Below are 21,347 nucleotides of genomic sequence, written 5' to 3' on the forward strand. Positions count from 1 at the left end.
GTCCCGCAACACTCTGTATATTTCACGGTTTCGATGAGAAGCTGGTTCATAACTCATATCATTTGAAACTATATTTGAACGAATGGACTGTAGATTCCGAAAATTAGTTTTTATAATAATCAAATCGACACTTAGGCATTAAATTTACAATTTGTTTTTTTGTATTTCTGTATTTATAGTCTCGTCGACTTGTAGATGAAGTTCTACCCTTTCTCGGTGGAAAACGAGTTATTTCAAGGTAAACAAAATAAACGTAACCCTTAGAAGAAGAAAACGGAACGCGTTATGCAATGGGGTTCTCGCCAATCAGCATTCTCTCACGAAATTTTGTAAAGTAAATATGGCCGTTGTCACTAAGGGCTATTTTAACTTTCATAGAACTAATCTAGACGCTCAGTCTCCACCTGAAACGTAGGTATACAAGGTAATACCAAAGTAAATTTAGTAAGCTGTCTTTTTTTACATTTTTAGATTTATTTGCTGGAAATATTTTATATAAAAGTCTAATTAGGAAAAATTAGGATGTTTTTGGTCGTTTGTTTAAGTTTGGCAACGTTCTGATTCACTCAGTTCCTTTCGCCGTCGACGATTTAATCTATTTCAAATTTTAAATAAACAATATCCGATCCCCGGTTAAAACAACATCCGAACAATTTGTAAACGTACTCGAAAATTGAGAGAAAACCCCCCGATCATCAGAATCAATTAAAAAAACATCCGTTACGACCGAAATCCACTAGATCTGAAGTGCCGAAGCGTGTCAAATTGGTCTAATTTCGTTGGTGGAAATGCCGCTTGCCTTTCCCTTCTCAGGCTGATATTCTAGCCCTTGCGAAAAGGGATTTACGGGGATTTTGTACACGCGCTTTTTCAAGGATACAAAAAGATTCTTTTTCATTGTCGATGTGAAGTTAAATCTGAAAAATACGATTCTATTTTCTCATTTACGATCGAAATCAAAATGCGGAGCGTATTTAGAGTATTTAAAAACTCATTCAAAAGCAGAATTCAAACAGACGAAATGAAGTACTTACGCAGAGTCATAGATGTCACCACATGAATTGGAAAGCTACAGAAATGGAAAAGAAAACAAGAGGACGCCCAAAAATATCTTGGAGGAACTATGAGAAAACCGAAGAGAGTGGCAAAAGTTGACACCCGACACCCACAAAGAGTACAAAGGTTTAATATAGGAAAGTTTAGAAATCTAATGAGGTAATTGATATTACTCAACTGGCGATGATTTATATTGTGGGTAGGTGGATGCTGTTGAAGGAGACTGCACCAGATAGTCTGTAGAAAATTTTATTATCCTTTACAAATGCTTCGGAGCGAGCCTCTTCTTGGATTTCAGCGATAAACTTGCCGTGAATTTTACCTGGCTACAATGTTTTGGATAAAATTCATTCATCATGATTTTTGTAAGGTCTAAAGACCATTTACGTCTATAGCTTTGCAATTTCTCTCCACTTCTATCGGTCCCTTGTTTTTTCCTCATCACCTCTGGACGTTTCTCTCTTTTTTTCCATCGTTTTTTGGTCTACCTCTTTTCCTCTGGTATCAACAACTCGTTTCAAAAGTCTGTCTTCGTCCATTCGTTCCAAGGGACTTAGCCTTGTAATTTTCTTGTCTTTATAAACGCGCTGTTTGGTGACTCATTGGAATGTGTGTGAATTTCATGGTTTGATCTTCTCTGGTACTCCCAAGTGAGAAGAATGGAAGAGAGTAGACTGTCATGCATCGTACTTGAAGGGAAACCAATAGCTGGCAGTCCACCTCCCAGGAACTGATACAGAGGAACCTTCAAAACTAATAGATGATGAGATCTTGAAAATGGATAAGAAAAAGAAGATCTTCTCTCCCATCCTGACTCTGTCTGCTTTCCACCAAACTTTTTTCTTAATAATTTTCTCTCCCAGATTTCCAATTTCTGTTTAGTTTAACGTTTAGAAACTAAATTAATTATAAACACAGACAAATAACTTTAATATAGTATAGTAAAAAAGCAGACGATTGTACAGTTGAGTTTTAAACGTCAATCGCAAAAAAAGGATCTCTGGCATTTAGAAGCTATCTTAAAATTGTAGAACAAAAAAATTCCAATCATCATTTTAAATATAAAAATTGAAAAATTGTTGCAATGGAACGTATTAGTACCTTTAAGAAGATAGTCACGTAATACATAATACATCGTAAACGACGCATTAAACGTCAATAACGACAGACAAAACGTCAAAAACCATGCATTAAATGCAGAAACGACACACAAAACGTCAAAAACCACGCATCAAACGTCAAAAACGACAGAAAAAACGTCAAAAACGCTTTAAACGTCAAAAGTGACACACAAAACGTCAAAAACGACGCATTATAAGTCAAAAATGACGTATTAAACGACAAAAACGACGCAATAAATGTCAAATACGACAGACAAAACGTCAAAAACGACGCATTAAACGTCAATAACGACAGACAAAACGTCAAAAACCACGCATCAAACGTCAAAAACTCATTAAACGTCAAAAATGACACACAAAACGTCAAAAACGACGCATTTTACGTCAATAACGACAGACAAAACGTCAAAAACCACGCATCAAACGTCAAAAACGCATTAAATATCAAAAATGACACACAAAACGTCAAAAACGACGCATTATACGTCAAAACGACGTATTAAACGACAAAAACGACGCATTAAATATCAAAAATGACACACAAAACGTCAAAAACGACGCATTATACGTCAATAACGACAGACAAAACATCAAAAACGTATTAAACGTCAAAAATGACACGCAAAACGTCAAAAACCACGCATCAAACGTCAAAAACGTATTAAACGTCAAAAATGACACACAAAACGTCAAAAATTACGCATTATACGTCAAAACTACGCATTAAACGTCAATAACGACAGACAAAACGTCAAAAACAACGCATCAAACGTCAAATATGACAGACAAAACATCAAAAACGTATTAAACGTCAAAAATGTCACACAAAACGTCAAAAATTACGCATCAAACATCAAAAACGACAAACAAAACGTCAAAAACAAAGTATTAAACGTCAAAAACGACGCATTAAACGTCAAAAACCACGCATCAAGCGTCAAAAAAGACAAACAAAACGTCAAAAACTACGCATTAAACGTCAAAAATGACACACAAAACGTCAAAAACTACGCATTATACGTCAAAACGACGTATTAAACGACAAAAACGACGCAATAAATATCAAATACGACAGACAAAACGTCAAAAACGACGCATTAAACGTCAATAACGACAGACAAAACATCAAAAACGTATTAAACGTCAAAAACCACGCATCAAACGTCAAAAACGCCTTAAACGTCAAAAATGACACACAAAACGTCAAAAACGAAGCATTATACGTCAAAAACGACGTATTTAACGACAAAAACGACGCAATAAATGTCAAAAATGACACACAAAACGTCAAAAACCAGGCATTAAACGTCAAAAACGTATTAAACGTCAAAAACCAGGCATCAAACGTCAAAAACGTATTAAACGTCAAAAATGACACACAAAACGTCAAAAACTACGCATTATACGTCATAAACGACAAACAAAACGTCAAAAACAAAGACGACATTGTTTTATGAATTCGAACTTTCGTAGATTGGGAAATCTCTAAACTGTTTAAACCTTTATATTTAATGCAAATGAAGTTACGTCTTAGTTGAATTAATCAATCGGATAAAACGGATGCTTATTGTAAGCACTTCTTTATTTAACTCGCCCTCGTCTATCAGTTTTTTTTACAATGATTCAAGTAAGAATAGATAAAAGTATATCTAAGAATCGTCTCGTACAATTTTCATTTCAATTACAAATATATTATTCTAAATAATTTTTTTAATAACAAATTAAAATCTTGGAAGTTACTATGACACACATCACGTCAGCATGATTGTTTAAAAAACATTCGTCGAGTTTGTTATACATTTTTGTAAGCAAGGTCTTCAATAAGTTTCAAATCAGCAGTTTTTATTGGCCATGGGAAAACATCAACTCCGTTTTCAATATTTTTTGTAGTCACTCGTGAAACTTTATAGTGGAATATCGAACTACGTATACGTCGGTAGTGGTTAATTATTCTTATATAGTTTATTAATTTAAAGGGTGAGACGAAATTAACAGAAATTTCGAAAAGTGATTATGTTGTACAGTTTATAGAGATTTAACAAAAAAATATTATTTTACAGAGGGTGTATCTCATTAATTCTATAAAGTTGCTTCACTTTCTTATACGTTTTAATAGTAGAGATTTTTGGTTTGAAGATGGCGCTCAAATCATCCACTTATGTCAATATCAAGTTTACAAGGGAAGCAGTAAAAATTTCATCCAGTATCTACCGATTATAAAACTTCCTTCGACCATCTAGAGATACCGTATGTCGCAATTTAAAATCAGTAGGTTAAATTTATAAAAGTTATCGAATTGTACTTCAGCAACAGTTCGTCGTTCGTGCCCATAGACATTATTATACTTTTTTGTGGCCCATTTCCGGTTGGTTCGTTACGGAATCAATGGTGAATCTTTGCTCCTGTTTTGTGTTGTTCTGTGGTTAAAACTAAATGGATTCTGACAACAGCGTTGCACAGAGTTCTAGGTTAGGAACTCCGCGTGAAATATTCACATTGCAAATCATGTAGGTGTGATTTTAAGTGTGCTGGTGGAAGATTTATTCTAAATAAACATGGAAATAGTTTAAAGCATATAGCATGTGTGAAAGGTTAGGAAAACCTACCAGAGAAATAGAATTTTCACGGAGACTATAAAAATATGAATAATTTCCAAAAATAAATATTTTAAGAACAGTTCATGCATTGTAAATCTTAAAAAATCTTCTAAATTAAGCTGGTAGATTGTAGATCTACCAATTTTGCATTTTACATTCTACCAACGTTTGGCACATAATCGACAAATTTTCTAAAATTCAGGTTGGCAACACTGCATAGCTCCTTGCCCTATGATCATAGAGTACGAGGGCGGTTCAATTACTACTTAGCCCGCACAAAAATCGAAATTAATGAAAATGTGGCGATTAATTTTTCAATATAGTATTATATTTGTTCGAAATTCTCGATCCAGTTATGTTTCAACTTCTTCGTCCCTTTTAAAAAACACGTAGGTCTCAAAGTAGGCCTCCACGGCGGCGATGACCTCATCGGACATAAATTTCTGCCTGCCGAAAGACTTTTCAAGTTTAGAAACGAAAATATGTCAAATCTATCTGTTGCAGCAATTCGTAGCCCAATTCGGCCGTGGCAATCGGCATAATACAGCCTGTGGGTTGCTTACGAGTTGCCTCTCGTGGTCAAATTTGTACTGTAACGAATTGCGTCCCGAAGACCTTCCAAGAAATGTGGTGCTAAATACTGTAAACTAATTATACTTCCGAGGATCATCGATATCGAAATGAAATTATTGTAGACCTCTGAGATTTATGATCTCGATCGACTCCGGGTAGTCCGTGGAACAGTTTTCGTCTTCTTTGCAGTACGTTCACCCTGTAACAACCCCTGTTTCGACTGTTTCTTGGTGTCTGGTGTACATCAATTGAACGTCCGCGAAAATATTTCGAATCGGTTGTTGTGCTGAAAGCTTTCTCATTCCCAAAATTTCCTGCAGGATATGATCCTTTTGGTATCGATCGATTTCGAGAGAATTCGTTAATTTATTACGATTTGAACGCTAATTTTGTTAAACTTTATGATCTGTACAACAAAATAATCAACTTATATATATATATATATATATATATATATATATATATATATACAATCATCCATAGATAGAATTAAAAAAATTGAAAATTATAATTATAGTACAGGTATTGATGATTTAATTATGTGAAAAAATTGTGTTTTCAAATGGATTTGACTATTTTGGACATGATCCGTTCTGAGGATATAAAAGTAGAAGATTTAACGACTGATGACCTTGCAGGTAGGTTAATTTATCATTTTTAATTAACTTCTATATTCTCAATCATGTTTTTGAATAGTTTTAACCGATAGGGAATATGCATGTATTTTTTATATTCTAAATGCACAAGAAAACCTCACCGAGGGCCTGAGCGGCCCCTAAGGGCGGAAAGGCAAGCCCCAAAGAGCAAAATAACAAACTCGGAAAAAATCGGCACTCGGGGATTCCCATTCTGTATGTTTATCATTTTGCCCCCATGTCTTAATGGCCCGCGCGGTCCCTCAACGAAATTTCCGAATGTTGGGAGCAATTTTCACGATTTTCACCGTCTCTTATATATTTTTGATGCACTTTTAGATGTATTTTGTGCATCACAAATGCAATTTCTATCTTGGCGATCAATCACTGTTATCTCAAATCGTTTCTAATTGTTTTCTGAAGACAATGCAAAACACCGCGTCTCGATCCGAGCTGTTCTAGTGGATCGAGAACTTTTGACCTAAATTGATCTAATTTACCTGGTCTATAACCATTATTGGTGAATAGCAGACTGCTTCTATAACCATCGGGAGAAAACATCGATGATCTAGTGGTACTTTTAAAAAATGTTTTCAGTTTTGTTCTATAGGTTGTTAAATTATGATTTTTGCTTAACCGTCCTCACCTGAGGACGCTAAGTTTACCTCAGAATTTTGACATTAAAATTTTAGACAGTTTTATTATTACCCACAATATATATATAACGACATTTCAGCTAAATTCTAAATTAAAATAACAAATGTCATCAATCTAAGACTGTTTAATAATTTGTTACAATTTAATCCAAGTTTCTGTATACCTAAGTCGTCTGCACCGTCGTGAAGTTTTGAATTGTTTCTTATTCGTCATTTGTGACTAATAACCTACCGCTGACACACTCTTTAAGGCCGATTCATAAACTTGACTTTCCGTTCGCCGTTGACATTCGCGAGTGACGTTTGACATTACTACCGTTAAACTAAAAATTTTGTTATTCTTTTTTAGTTTGTAATTCGGTATTTTTAAACGATATCATGGAGTTTTTTTATTGAGATCATAAGGAAAAATCAGGTACAAACGCAAACGAATGTGATTGGCTCTTTTTTATTGCTACGAAAGTTGCTACGAACGTACAAGAGACGGCGACGTCAAACTGTCAAACGTCGAGTTTGAATGAATCGCCTTTAATGTAACTGAATGAGTCAACCGAATAACTGACGATGGTCGTTTTTTGATGAGCAAAGAATATCGGAATTCAGTAGATATGATAGTTGCAATGTTTGTTGTAAGGATTAGGACCTTAGTTTAAGATCTATGTGCTCCAAAACGCTAAGTTAGTTTAAAAATCATACAAACAACCCCATCTTTCTGAAAACTTTCTATTTTGAATCCTATCGTTCCCCAAACCGTCTCTGTAGCTACATTAAAGTCTCATTTGGGGATTCCAGTTGATTTACACCTACAATCAGTTGGTTTCGAAACGTGTTTTTTATCCCTTCACACGAATACCATCAACTGTGGTAATTTATACAAAAACGCGTGAAATAGTTAACGTTTTTTACACCCTACGATGCCATAGACCACAGTCGATCCCTATACTTAGTTCTTTAATCCTTGCAAATACCTCTTACCCGCGTACATCCTCTTTAACGTTTAGTTTCATTCATTTCGACACGTTTTCTACACGTTCGACGTTTACAACCTTCCGGCCCGGTTTTCGGAACTATTTTTTCTGTTCACAGTGCCGTAGTTAAAGTTTAAATTAAACACTTTGGGTGTTTATAAATAAATATCGATGATCTAAGGCTTTATAATATTTATTACATCAAATTTAAGTGAATGTACGATTTTTGGACTGTTTAACACTTAGATCTTATGTAATTGTTGCTTGAATTATGTTTATAAATTCGTGAATGTCTGTTGGTAACAGTGGCAGATGACGCCCCAAAGATACAAATCACATGGTGTCAGATCTGATGACAGGTGTCAATGTTTTGAATCTCCTAAAGACGAACCGGCAGTGAGTCCTGCTGTTTAGTCTGAATAAATATCTAACAGAGAAAGGCAAATTGGAAATGTGAATTAAAAATGTTGAAAAGGTTCATAAGTTTAGTTCCTTCGAAGCAAAACAAGCAGAACTTAATTTTATATATAATGTAACCTCAATTTCAAAGAATTGTCCACAAGAAGTCATAAGAATTTTACAAAATCACCCTCATCCAAATTAATAACAATTTTGTTTATTACTAATGTTATAACCGATTTTTTGTTAAGGAAAATATTTGTTTTGCATACAACAACATTTATATTAACGTCAACATTCTCTTAATCCTGTCCTGCATATTGGCAAGATCATTCTCTAAAAAAGTTTGGTATCAAATCCCCCTTCAAAATATTATTATGTTACGTTACTGGAATCAATGACTTTCTAGTAGTTTTACCTTTTGACAATCCGAAAATATTTTCTCACGTAAATACAAAGGTGTAAGAAATATCAATTACACCTCTTAGAACGTGACTTCACAAAAATAACAAACAACTTATTTTGCTTTACACAATAACAACAATATAAATAAGCGTAAAATAAATATATGGCAGCACACATAAAAATTGCAAGAATTCCAACTATATGGAATTCCACTATTTTATTTCGTTATTCAAAACTTTCTTATTTAAAGAGATATCAAAAAATATTGAGAAAAAGTAATATCTTTAATATACATATTTTTAAGCTATCTTGAACTGTACGGTGTTGCAAGATTGTGTTACAATAAATACATAATTGTTTTAAATGGGAATTTGATTATATCATACCTAATTCAAATTAATCATATCTTTTCAATATAATATAAAAATTAAATTAAAACAAATAATATGAAAACAAACATGGCAAAACTATTTAATAGTCGCTATGAAGACCTGTGGATTCATAACATTTGGTTAATCTTCATACTATTTTTAAAGCTTGGCAACGTTGCTTAAATATGATGTCTATGACGTGTCTCAAGTTTTATTGTAGTAATTCTTTTTTGTTAAGTTTCAATGCTTTAAAAAATCTATAGAACAAAATTAATTGTGAACAAATTCACTCATATATACATATAAGAAAATATAAAATACAATTTAACTTTAAAACTAAAAAATATTTCTTCTGTAGAAAACGCTAACCATAGATAAAATAATAATGATGAGGTTTCGATCTTGAACGTAAATTGATTCCAATCCAACTGTCAATTATTATTAATACAAAAAAAGAAGAAGCATAAAATATTAAAATAAACAATATCTATCATTAGTTATATATAGACATCTAATAAACATAACAATTTACACATTGTAACAAAATAATCTGTTCAACACAACGTTTAATCTCTCGTACGTGTCTTCTCATAAGCATTAGCTTGGAATAATTGCACATTTTACAAATGTTTTAAAAGGTACATAGGTATAGGTGCAACGTACATATCAAGTGTAATGTGCTTGTGTATATCGAATAATCGATCTTTGTCGTATTTACTTTAGAAACGTGACTGAGGAAAAGAGAAAAAGCACGTTTTAGACCTATAATGACCGATTAAAACGTATAACTCGACCATTATAACAAGTTAGTAGTAACCAGGTGATAATTATTCGATCAATTAGTAAAATTTTAACGATTTTAATATCAATGTAATGAGTTTTATTTGACACTATTGTAATACACTGAGAAAAAAGTTGAATCATATAAATATATGGAAGTATGATAAGAAAATGAAACTAATATCACTCCTAAGGTTAGGAGCAATTCAAGTAATTATTATTGCCACTTTATCATTGGTGTTCAGCATACGAGGGAGGTTTGAAGTTGTTTTTTTTTTCGAAATCGATTTTTATATAAATATAAATCCCATTTTATGGAAAACAAGAAAAATATTACGATAAACAAAATCTGGATTTTCTTAGCAGTAAAATCTGGGATTTTATAGTTTAGGGAATTCGATGATAACAATAATTTTTATTATTATATCGAATATTAGATCTTGGTTGAGAAATTTGTTTTCCAAATGTATTTGTTATATTAAGAAGTTAAGAAAATAGATAAAATAGACAATTCAAATGATCCTCCGATACATACATGACATATATTGAGTGATTTAATAATTATAACACTGGAAAAAATGTTTTCTATACCAAGAATTCTAACAGATATTGTTTATTATTAAATAGTATTTGAAAACAGGTGGGGAAATAATTGCTAAACATTCTTTGTGGACTCATTGTTATTGTCCAATGTGCATACCGTAAATATTGACACTCAATAAACAAAATTTTTATTGGTATTTATCCTTTTTCGGCATTATCCATTCAAAAATTATTATTTTTAGACTGACAATAAAAGTTGTAAAAGGATCACTTGCTGTTCGGGGTACTGTGAGAATTTGTTGCTGGGACGTTCCCAAAATGATAAAATTCAAATAAGTAAAAGTACCTACGGTTCATAAAATTTTTCAGAAATAGGTGTACCTATATATAATATAAAACAGGTGTCGATTGCATGGGAACTTTTTACTTTTTACACCTTCCACGGCAAAAAAAAACCGGACACTTCATATTTTTCTTATTAAAAGTTAATTTTCCCCAATGGGTTTGTTTTTGTGGGGATTCTAGTTATTACAGAGTCCATTCAACAAATCCCTTCAGGATTAGTAAGCAATTAGATAAAACTCTAAACTGTAAATCGTTTTTCTGTGATTACGAGACTTATTTTGGTCCAAAATAATGGTTTTTTTCAATTGTTGATATGGCCCGAGCAGATGCCTTGGTCAGAGAAGGCCGAAGCTTGGGGTAGTGAAGTCTACCAGCGTCTTCGGGAGATTGGTATCTACGATAGAAGGGCCGGCAGTGGGCGACCAAAGACAACAACTGCAGTAGACGAAAGACCGATATTTAACGGCTCCTGAGGTTCGGGAAAGACTTGAAGTGTAAACTAAGGGAGAATGAAATTGTATCAAGGCGACAGGGTCCCAAATCCTGGAAAGGCATCGAAAAGAAAGGCGATTATTTGCTGATCAGTATTATCATTGGTCTCTGGAGCAATGGGAAACTATTTTATACACGGATGAGTCTCGATTTGGTCTATATCACGCATCATCTATATCATAATCGCCCTAATAACATCTCTCTACGATTAAGCATAGATCTAATCAAGTTAGCTATTATCTCTTGTGGGATGTTGATCCACTCTTCTTCTACTGCCACAATTCTCTCTGGGATCGAGTTTGGGGTATGAAGTCTAGCTAGAATTCTTCTTTTTTAACTCGTCCCATAAAGATTCTACGCATTTAGGTCCATTCCGTAACATACATAAAGGTAATTTCATCTTCAATGCGATCTGTTGGTTTTCGGTACATTCTCCTTCTTTGGTCGCTACCATGAAGGCATATTTTGGTCTCATATGAGAACAGATCAGATCCATATTGTTCCAACGTCCAATTTAGATGATCCCATGCAAAACGCAAGTGCTTGCCGATGAGCTGAGGTAAGCTTTGGAACAATCGCGGGTATTTTAGGGGTCAGGTTTATTTTATTGCAGTCTTCGAATTAGTAACTAGTCATTCCTCGAATCTCACGGATAATTTCATCTCCAGGACAACCAAAATCTCAAATAAAGTGCGTGCATTCTCATTTATCAAAGAATTTCCGACAGTAGACGAGGTTCTTGTCACAGATGATTACCCTGTAAAAAGGTTTTCTCTGGAAAAGTCTTATTTCAAATAGAAAGAAGGGGTATTGTAGTTTGGTGAAGAAATTACCCAAAAGAAATTAAAAACCAAAGAAGTATATTTCATTTAAAGATGGAGCATTAATCCCAACCAAATGGTTGGAAAAACATCCACAGAATTGGGTTAAAATCTACTCGTTTCGATGTCTAATATGAAGACTTGAATGCTGATGTTTTTAAAGATTGTTTCGAACAAATGATAGATCTTCTTAATCAGGAATTAATCCCAACCAAATGGTTGAAAAACCAGTCGCAGAATTGGGTTCAAATCCACTCATTCCAATGATCAATTAGAAGACTTGAATGCTGATGTTTTTAAAGATTGGTTCGAACAAATGATAGATCTTCTTAATCAGGAATTAATCCCAACCAAATGGTTGAAAAACCAGTCGCAGAATTGGGTTCAAATCCACTTATTCCAATGATCAATAAGAAGACTTGAATGCTGATGTTTTTAAAGATTGGTTCGAACAAATGGTAGATCTTCTTAATCAGGAATTAATCCCAACCAAATGGTTGAAAAACCAGTCGCAGAATTGGGTTAAAATCTACTCGTTTCGATGTCTAATATGAAGACTTGAATGCTGATGTTTTTAAAGATTGTTTCGAACAAATGATAGATCTTCTTAATCAGGAATTAATCCCAACCAAATGGTTGGAAAACCAGTCGCAGAATTGGGTTAAAATCTACTCGTTTCGATGTCTAATATGAAGACTTGAATGCTGATGTTTTTAAAGATTGTTTCGAACAAATGATAGATCTTCTTAATCAGGAATTAATCCCAACCAAATGGTTGAAAAACCAGTCGCAGAATTGGGTTAAAATCTACTCGTTTCGATGTCTAATATGAAGACTTGAATGCTGATGTTTTTAAAGATTGTTTCGAACAAATGATAGATCTTCTTAATCAGGAATTAATCCCAACCAAATGGTTGGAAAAACATCCACAGAATTGGGTTAAAATCTACTCGTTTCGATGTCTAATATGAAGACTTGAATGCTGATGTTTTTAAAGATTGTTTCGAACAAACGATAGATCTTCTTAATCAGGAATTAATCCCAACCAAATGGTTGGAAAAACATCCACAGAATTGGGTTAAAATCTACTCGTTTCGATGTCTAATATGAAGACTTGAATGCTGATGTTTTTAAAGATTGTTTCGAACAAATGATAGATCTTCTTAATCAGGAATTAATCCCAACCAAATGGTTGGAAAAACATCCACAGAATTGGGTTAAAATCTACTCGTTTCGATGTCTAATATGAAGACTTGAATGCTGATGTTTTTAAAGATTGTTTCGAACAAACGATAGATCTTCTTAATCAGGAATTAATCCCAACCAAATGGTTGGAAAAACATCCACAGAATTGGGTTAAAATCTACTCGTTTCGATGTCTAATATGAAGACTTGAATGCTGATGTTTTTAAAGATTGTTTCGAACAAATGATAGATCTTCTTAATCAGGAATTAATCCCAACCAAATGGTTGAAAAAACAGTCGCAGAATTGGGTTAAAATCCACTCATTCCAATGATCAATAAGAAGACTTGAATGCTGATGTTTTTAAAGATTGGTTCGAACAAATGGTAGATCTTCTCCATCAGGAATTGATCCCTACTGGTATGGGCACAGATGAGGGAGGTTTCAAGACGAAATCTTACAGTTAACAGCCGCTATACATTCTGTTTAGAATTGTAGGAGCTCAGATTGAGCTCTTTTGACCCTGCATTTTCGCGTGGGTGCTTTTATTTAGACAAATAATTTAGATCTTAGCTGTTCTACGAGGTAAGGGTTCTATGAGCTCAAAAAGGGTTCAGTAGTCTAATTATAACTGAATAAAGAATCTTATTAACACAGTAATTATTTAAAAAGTTCTAAAATTATTTGTATATAGGCCTAAAAAGGCAATGGGAAACCAAAGTAAACGAGACTACGCCCCCCGGTATATTTTATTTGGTATCGTTCGCAGAGCAATTAAAACCGCAACAAAACTTGTACGAGATTGATTCGTTTTGGATTATAAATTTTGTTTTGGTTATTTTTGTTTTCTGTTGCCTTTTCATAAAACGACATTTCATCAATACGTCGGGAATTCCGGGAATCGAACTAAACAAAATAAGACAAAGCGCATTCATCCGAACGCGTACGGTTTCTGTGAAAAATTGTAAATAATAATACACTGAGAAATATACTACATCTATATAATGTTACAAGTCTTTGTCCAATGTTTAAAACTATTCCTCTCGAGTTAATTAATTTGTTGTCCGCCTTTCTTATATCGTCATTTACCGGCAACTTCTCGGAAGACACTCATTGTATTCTTTACGAACTTTAGCCGATCGATTTGATACAGATCGAATCGATTTTTCTTTAACCGTCTATCTATAGTTTGTTTAGTTCAGTGAAAATCTCATGTATAGCGGGTTGACTGCGTTTCTGAAATATATAAGCACAGAAACCGTGCATTATCCAGTCCCAGGGGACCGGTGGTTTGACCCGGACATGTCGCGGTACCGATCTTCGGGGTCCGGTAAAGACGTAATTAGCTTTCCAATTTTCTTGATTCTTTCATAAGAAAGTTACTTGCATTCTTACTGGAACGTGTTTCTTTTAATTTATTATAGCATCCTCGGCATTTTCTTTCCTAGTCCGGATTGTTTCTTCGTGTACTACTGGAGTAACAAGTAATTCTTCGTCTAAACTCCTTTATAGACTAATTTGAAGAAGAAGTAGCCTTGTTATAGATAATCCAAGCGTTTACAATAACTATTCCGAGCAAAAATTCGAAGCAAAATTTTCGGTACCATTTCAAAGATTTTCTTAATACTAAATGATAAAAATTCACCTGATCGCTAAAATCTACTCCCATTTATATTATGCCATTCATTTTCATCATCATTTGTCTCAAGATCTACATGGTCGCGAGGTGTGCAAATTGTTTTTAAGGGGTAAAAACCATCCCTTATCGAAAAATACTAATATTATAGTTTTTCCTACTTTTTTTCAATTCGAATGTTTTCCGTTTATGCAGCATAAATATCTTAACATATTGTATAATAGAAAATTTATATATTTCGAAGTATCAACCCTTAAAAATCATTAAAAACTACCCTTCTGATGTAAATAATATGGGAACAAATATTTTAAAGGTTTAAAACATTGCGATTTCATTTTTAGTGTGAAAAATTCATAAAATTTAATCGGTTATTCATTTTTATTATTCAACCCTTATAAACTACCCCTTTGCAGAGAATGAATGAATAAAAATAAATCTAATGGCTGCCAACTTTTAGATTTTGCATTCTTCTTGGTATTAAAGTTTCTTGCCTCTATTTGAAGTGATTTTTTATTGTCTATATACCCTATCAACCCTTAAGAACCACCCCTTTATGTCTTGGTACTACAGGCAACTTAGCATCAACAGAAAAAATCCGTGCGCCGAAATTTTGTAATTTTTTCATATTTTATAAATCACAAAAAAAATTTAAAAATCTTTTTTTTTCTGTAACTCCATTAATTTTGAAGCTATTACGTCCTACAAAAAACCATTTTAAAGGTAATTTTCAGGGCTACAAGCCTATGTTTGTTAAAAGGGCTTGAGACTCTCCACATTTTATTAATAAAGGTTCAAAGGGCTGTGGATAAGCAATCCTCGCACTATAGTGACAGATTAATTTGGTTATAACTCTGTCAATTTTTATCCTACAAAAAAAATAAAAAAAGCAAAATAATCGTCATAAAAAATGCTTTGATTTGACTATTCATTTGTTTTTGTATCTCTTATAGTTATGGGGAAAAATGAGCGAAAAAATTTTTTTTCAAAAATCAAAGAAAAAGTTTTATTTAATGCTGATTTTTTTCAAAATTATGCATTTCTAATTAGCCAAATTTTCAGATATCGTAAATGACATCCAAATAAAGTATTTCATACAAGGAATAAGTTTAATTTTGATTTTCAATGAAATGGTATTAGTTTCAGTGCAATTTTTTTTTTTAGTTTCAACTATTTTACATTATATCTCACAGAAATTTTAGTCGAAACGATTTTTATCAGTGGTCATTTGAAAGGTCTTTTTAAGCTCTTTTAAAAGTATTTCATGACTTTTTGTTGAAAAATGTACCGTTTTCCCGTTATTTGAGGTTAACTGCTCAATTACGTAAAACAAAAGCTATTCAAGTATTTATAACTCGCTTTAGGTACAACATTAAGATCGTAAAATATAACTCAACTTCTTAGTTTTTTATAAGCTTTATTTTTGTTCATTACACTTTTTTCGATAAAATGCATCATTACAGAGTTATACGTAAAAAACTATTGAAAAATGCGGTTTTTTTGAAGAAAAATCGTAGTTCTCAATTGCGAATAACTCAAAAACTGGCAAAAAACTTTATGTGACATAGTCAAAAGTTTACAGTAATGTTTAGCTTTTCGCTAATTATTGTTTTGTTTAGTAATATTTGAAGCGATTCAAATCATCATTGGAAGTTTCTTATTTAATCATACTTTGAACTCCACATACAAAAAGTAATAGTCCGGTCAATTTAGACATCGAAGTTAAATAAATTCCCATCAAGCTGAAAATCAGTAAAATTGTTTAAAATACATTTGAACTTAGAATTTGAATGTTCCCCATCATTTCCGTGTATGGAGAAACTTTTATTCAAGGTCAAAGGTAAAAAAATAAGTTTTTTGTGATTATCAGCAAAACGGTAAGTTTTATCATGAAAATACCTCAGACAAAAATTAAAGACCATAAAATTATCTACAAAAAACGTATGAATACTTTTTCCCTACGAGCTACTGTTTTTGAGATATAATGGTTCAAAAAGTTGTAGAACAACATCGTTGTATTTAATGGTTTCACCCATATTTTCAGCAGTTAATCGAGACTTGTTGTGAGTATTTGTAAGAAATTTCTATTGACTGATTGGAACTGTTATAAGTTCATCAAATAAATTATCAATTGATAAAGATGTTGCTAAAGTTCGCCGATGTTGTTCTACATCTTTTTTAATCGTTATATCTCAGAAACGGTGGCTCGTAGGAAAAAAAGTATTGATACGTTTTTTGTAGATAATTTTATGATCTACAATTTTTATTTAAGGTATTTTTATGATAAAACTTACCGTTGTGCTGATAATCACGAAAAACTCATTTTTTTGACCTTTGACCTTGAATAAAATTTTTTCCATACACGGGAATGATAGGGAACATTCAAATTTTCTATTTTAAACAATTTTACTGATTTTCAGCTTGATGGGAATTTAAGTAGCGTCACTCTTATTTTATGGTCTAATTTGACCGGACTATAAGTGATAATAAATTTTTATTATTCTTTAGTTTCTTTGCTAAAATGATAAAAATTAGAAATATTGTCGTTTTATACAAAATGAGTCATAAACTTTTTCCTTTTTCTCATCATCTGTCAGCGTTTAATATACCCAAACATCTCATTGTATATCTTATCTTACTAACTAGCATTTTTGAAAAGAAAGGGCGTAACTACACAACACCTCTGTGTTATAAAAGTACCACCAATCCGCAACCGTCCAAATAATTACTACAACTATTTTCAAGGGATTACACCTGAGTATACCTGAGGTCGATTCTTCTCGAATTTAGTTGGATAAGAAAGGTCTTTTGATACATATTCTGGGTTTTCCAAAAATTTGTAGACCAGATGTCGGTGACACTATTTCAGTTAGTTTATAACAAGTGTTTCATAAAACAGGTTGAAATTTTATATTCCAATTGAGGGTGTTTTTATTGAATAATCAAACAAGTGTTTCGTGGTACGTTATGATAATTTTTAATTGGCGGAATCATGACTAATACGTTTAAATATTATGGGAGAGGTAAAACCGGTAAGAAAAATCATTATAAAACAGTAAAATATTACCCAAACAATATTTTTCTCTATTTTTTTTTTGTGCCAGTAGCTCGCGTGCAAATAACTGATGTACCGCACTCTTGTTTCATATTTCGCTGCCCCATATAGGATATTACGATGGGGCCAGACTTGGGCCAAGTATCTACAGCTCTGGCCCCAGCTTGGAAGCCATTATTGGCCCAAACTTGGTAGAACTCTGGGATGATAAGCTTGATTTCCAAGCCTGGTCCAGGCCTGGTTGCCTAGATACTTATCTGCAATCCAGGGCCAACAAATTTCAGTCAAATTCTTAGCCGAGGTCGGGTAACCCAGACTTCAACCAGACTTGGACCATTATTGGCTTGCCAAGGCCGAGTTTCCCAACGTTGGCCCAAGCTAAGCCCCGTCGTTCAAGTCTGAGGGCTATAAACTATCACATCTAAAAACCAACAGTTTCTAGATATTGGAATTTAAATCATTCATGAGGTTTTCTTTTTGACTTTGTTGTATTAGTTTAGTCATCATCATCTTCAGATTGTTCGTCGACTTCACCAACAGTGGAAGCTCTCAAATTTTCAAAAAAAGTATGGTATGGACGTGGAACGAGGTTCTCTCATTGTCAAATGTTCATGCATAATTGCAAATGCCTTCTGATATCTTTAGACCTTCAGCTATCTTACGCAATTTTAATTTACTATTTGATATAACCAATTTGTGGACTTTTTTGATGTTTCCTGGAGTAACCACCTCAATCGGACGACCAGAACTTTCACCATCATCGGTACAAACTCAACAGATACTCTTTCTTCAAAACAGTCATACCTGGAGGAATTGGGTATGCTTGTTGGACTATTTTTTAGCAATAGGGGCTCTAGCAAATCAATCAATTATATCTTGGATGATTTGATGGTCTGTTTTGGATTGGTTCAAATGTTTGCCACTAAAATCCGGCTAAATAACGCCTGTAGATGGCCTCTTTGGATTATTGGTTTATTCCAATGATTTCTTGATCTTGAGATCTTTCTTGTACTTGTTTTAACTGTAATATTTGCTGTTGAACGTTATTTTCAATCTCTTCATACTTGCTAGCAGAACTATTACCATTTTTATCTGGTATGTAATCATCAATGTCATCAGAAGCATCGTCCTCATTGCCAACATCATTTCTTGATCGATATTTTCATTATTATATACCGTTAAAATGTAAAGATCTTCTGAATTTGGATGCGTCACTTCCAGAACTGGTTTCGTCTTCAACAAAATTTGATTGTCGAGTCTCAATTTGAGGCGGGTTTTTCAATGAACCATTCATTCCGGAAACTAATAGCTAATACACTTTCAGTAATATTATAAACCTTCCAAACTACCTTGCCAGTTTCACAAGTTGTCTTCAAAAATAATGACAAACCACAGGTAACAGCATAAATATTTTTTGCTTTTGTACTATGTCAACTGTCAACATTGAAGTGGCTAGAGTCACTCCAGAACGTTCCTAAAGTGTTTTGCAGTACGTAACTGTCAACTGTCACTACATGGAACACTCAAAACGCAACTTTCGGTAAATCTGAAACTGTTTATCACTGTTCTCGCAATAAAATAAACGGGCATTCTTCATAAACTTCGAGATGGAAAATTCTAGTTAACTATTTCGAAATCATCATCGGATCTTTGGAATTCCAAATATTTCATAAGATTACCTAAGCCTTTTGAACCATTTTACCTAGGATATCAATTTTAGATGATAATTTATACCAAGTCAAAACTGAAGGCAAACATTTGGTTTTGGTAGGTTTTCCCACCGTGTCCTGGGTTTATCCTGATGTGATCCTCGTCTGGATTGCTCTAATAAGATGAACCTTGTTTTAACCTGATAAGGTCTTTATGATGTTTCAAGGAAATCGGGAAAAATTTTAGTCAAATAGGATTTTTATGAAGAATCCGTTTTAAGGTGAATGTTTTACCCTCCCGTATGCTGTGCTACGGCTCTAGTTCTTCTTCTTTCATTGCCTTGTCTGTTGTTTGGCTTTTAAACTTCGATGTTATAAGGATTTCAACTGAATACCATCAAACCGCCCTCGTATATTTAAGAGTACTTGAAAATTAGAGCATCCGCTGCCATTTTCGTCTACTTTCGTTTGTAATTATACAGAATGCAAATTTTTGAAGAACCCTCGTCGCTTTCAGCTTTCAGGAAAGCTCTCCGCGGGAATTTATTCAATTTATTTCGAATTTTAATGAATGTCCTCTTGATGTTACAACTTTTCTCGAAAGTATCTCATTTCCACAATATTCCGAGAGTTTTTTGGAAAAGTCTGTTTCCCAAATAAGCCACCACTGTACAATGAACAGATATTCGATTTTCCGCTATACTAATTGTTTAATTTCGTTCGTTTTAGCTTCTTCGCTCGGCACTAAAGGTGCCATGAGAGAAAAAAGCAAAAATGCCGCTAGGAGTAGAAGAGAAAAAGAGAACGCAGAATTTTTAGAATTGGGCAAGATGCTTCCGCTTCCGGCTGCCATTACATCACAATTAGACAAGGCGTCAGTAATCAGACTGACATCTTCGTATCTCAAAATGCGGGAAGTATTTCCCGAAGGTAAGTCTCCTTTGATCTAAGAGCAAGTTGCTTGTTTAATAAAAAAATCGTTCGACAAAGGATTCGAACCTTAGATCTCCGTGTTGGAAACCAAGCACTTCGATAACCTCACCAATTACACCGTTATGGCTCGAAACAAGTTTCGACGAGATGTAGGTATGTAAGCAGCGAAGCCAGTACACGAAAACGATATCAATTCAATACAAAAACTAGCTTGAAAGCAGTGTTGCTTCACAATGCATTCAATTGCCGTTCAGTGCCGTTGCCCGTGGTTCTAAGTTTTCGTGTGACATTAAAACGTTTAGATTTTGTTGTCCACTGTAATTTACGACGGATTTTCTTTTATTAGAGCTTTGAAACGAGCCTCGAAACGATCGAATCTTTATTAGTATTGTCGCTCCGTAATCTTTTGATCGTCTGAAAGTGTAATCAAGCGAAAATAAAAAGATTTCAAAACGATAATAGTTATAAAATATACCATAACGTAACATAATATTAATTGAAAACATCAATGAATGTAAAGTAGTGTTTATTAGCATATGAAAAGAACGGCTACGTACAACTCTACTCGATTTTTTTTTATAATCGTGTCTGTTGAAAAGCAAATTTGTTTTATTCATTTCCGAATTGTGCAAAATGTTGGCCTAAATAACTGTCAAAATTTCGCACAAAAGCCACGTCTCCATTATCATTTTTATTATCAAATGTCACTTGTCACTTGTCACACACAATATTCCTGCATTTTTTACTTGTTTTACTTTTAGATTTAGAATTATTTTGTACTTGTGCAGGCTGATTAGGTAGAAACTCTCGATATGTTTTTTGTGATTCGATCGGCACGAATTTGTTTCAAATACAGAGTGAGTTTTATGTATAGAACGCCTCAATTATCTACTGAGGTTATTATGGTAGTATTTACATTGTTGTCAGATCTTTCTTTTTTCCGTAAAAATAATGATGGTTTATCTGAAAAAGAACGAATCAATATTCTAATGTTATTAGTTTATGGTGATATATCTTTAATGATTTATACCCTAACCGAAATCCCGTAACAAGATCTACTGTCGGTAAAATAGTAAAAAAGTTTAACGAAACTGGTTCAGTAAAAGATTTATCAAAATCAGGGCCCAGAAA

The 21,347-nt window shown here is 33.4% G+C and overlaps 1 protein-coding gene across 5 annotated transcripts in view; it reads left to right on the forward strand.

Moving 5' to 3' along the window:
- The window catches only part of LOC130894714 (single-minded homolog 2), a 49,754-nt gene that overhangs the window by 17,745 nt on the left and 10,662 nt on the right, over positions 1 to 21,347 (forward strand). For 2 of the 5 annotated variants that reach the window (XM_057801672.1, XM_057801674.1), the window contains exon 2: positions 20,013 to 20,213. In XM_057801672.1, the coding sequence (XP_057657655.1) occupies positions 20,039 to 20,213 (175 nt within the window). In that variant the 5' untranslated portion in view covers positions 20,013 to 20,038. Of the gene's footprint in view, positions 1 to 3,312; positions 4,155 to 5,830; positions 5,986 to 9,371; positions 9,587 to 20,012; positions 20,214 to 21,347 lie in introns of those variants that run through there. The other 3 variants (XM_057801671.1, XM_057801670.1, XM_057801673.1) reach the window with 3 other exon arrangements.

This window comes from Diorhabda carinulata, chromosome 6 (assembly GCF_026250575.1).
Source record: "Diorhabda carinulata isolate Delta chromosome 6, icDioCari1.1, whole genome shotgun sequence".
In the NCBI taxonomy this organism is placed as follows: domain Eukaryota; kingdom Metazoa; phylum Arthropoda; class Insecta; order Coleoptera; family Chrysomelidae; genus Diorhabda; species Diorhabda carinulata.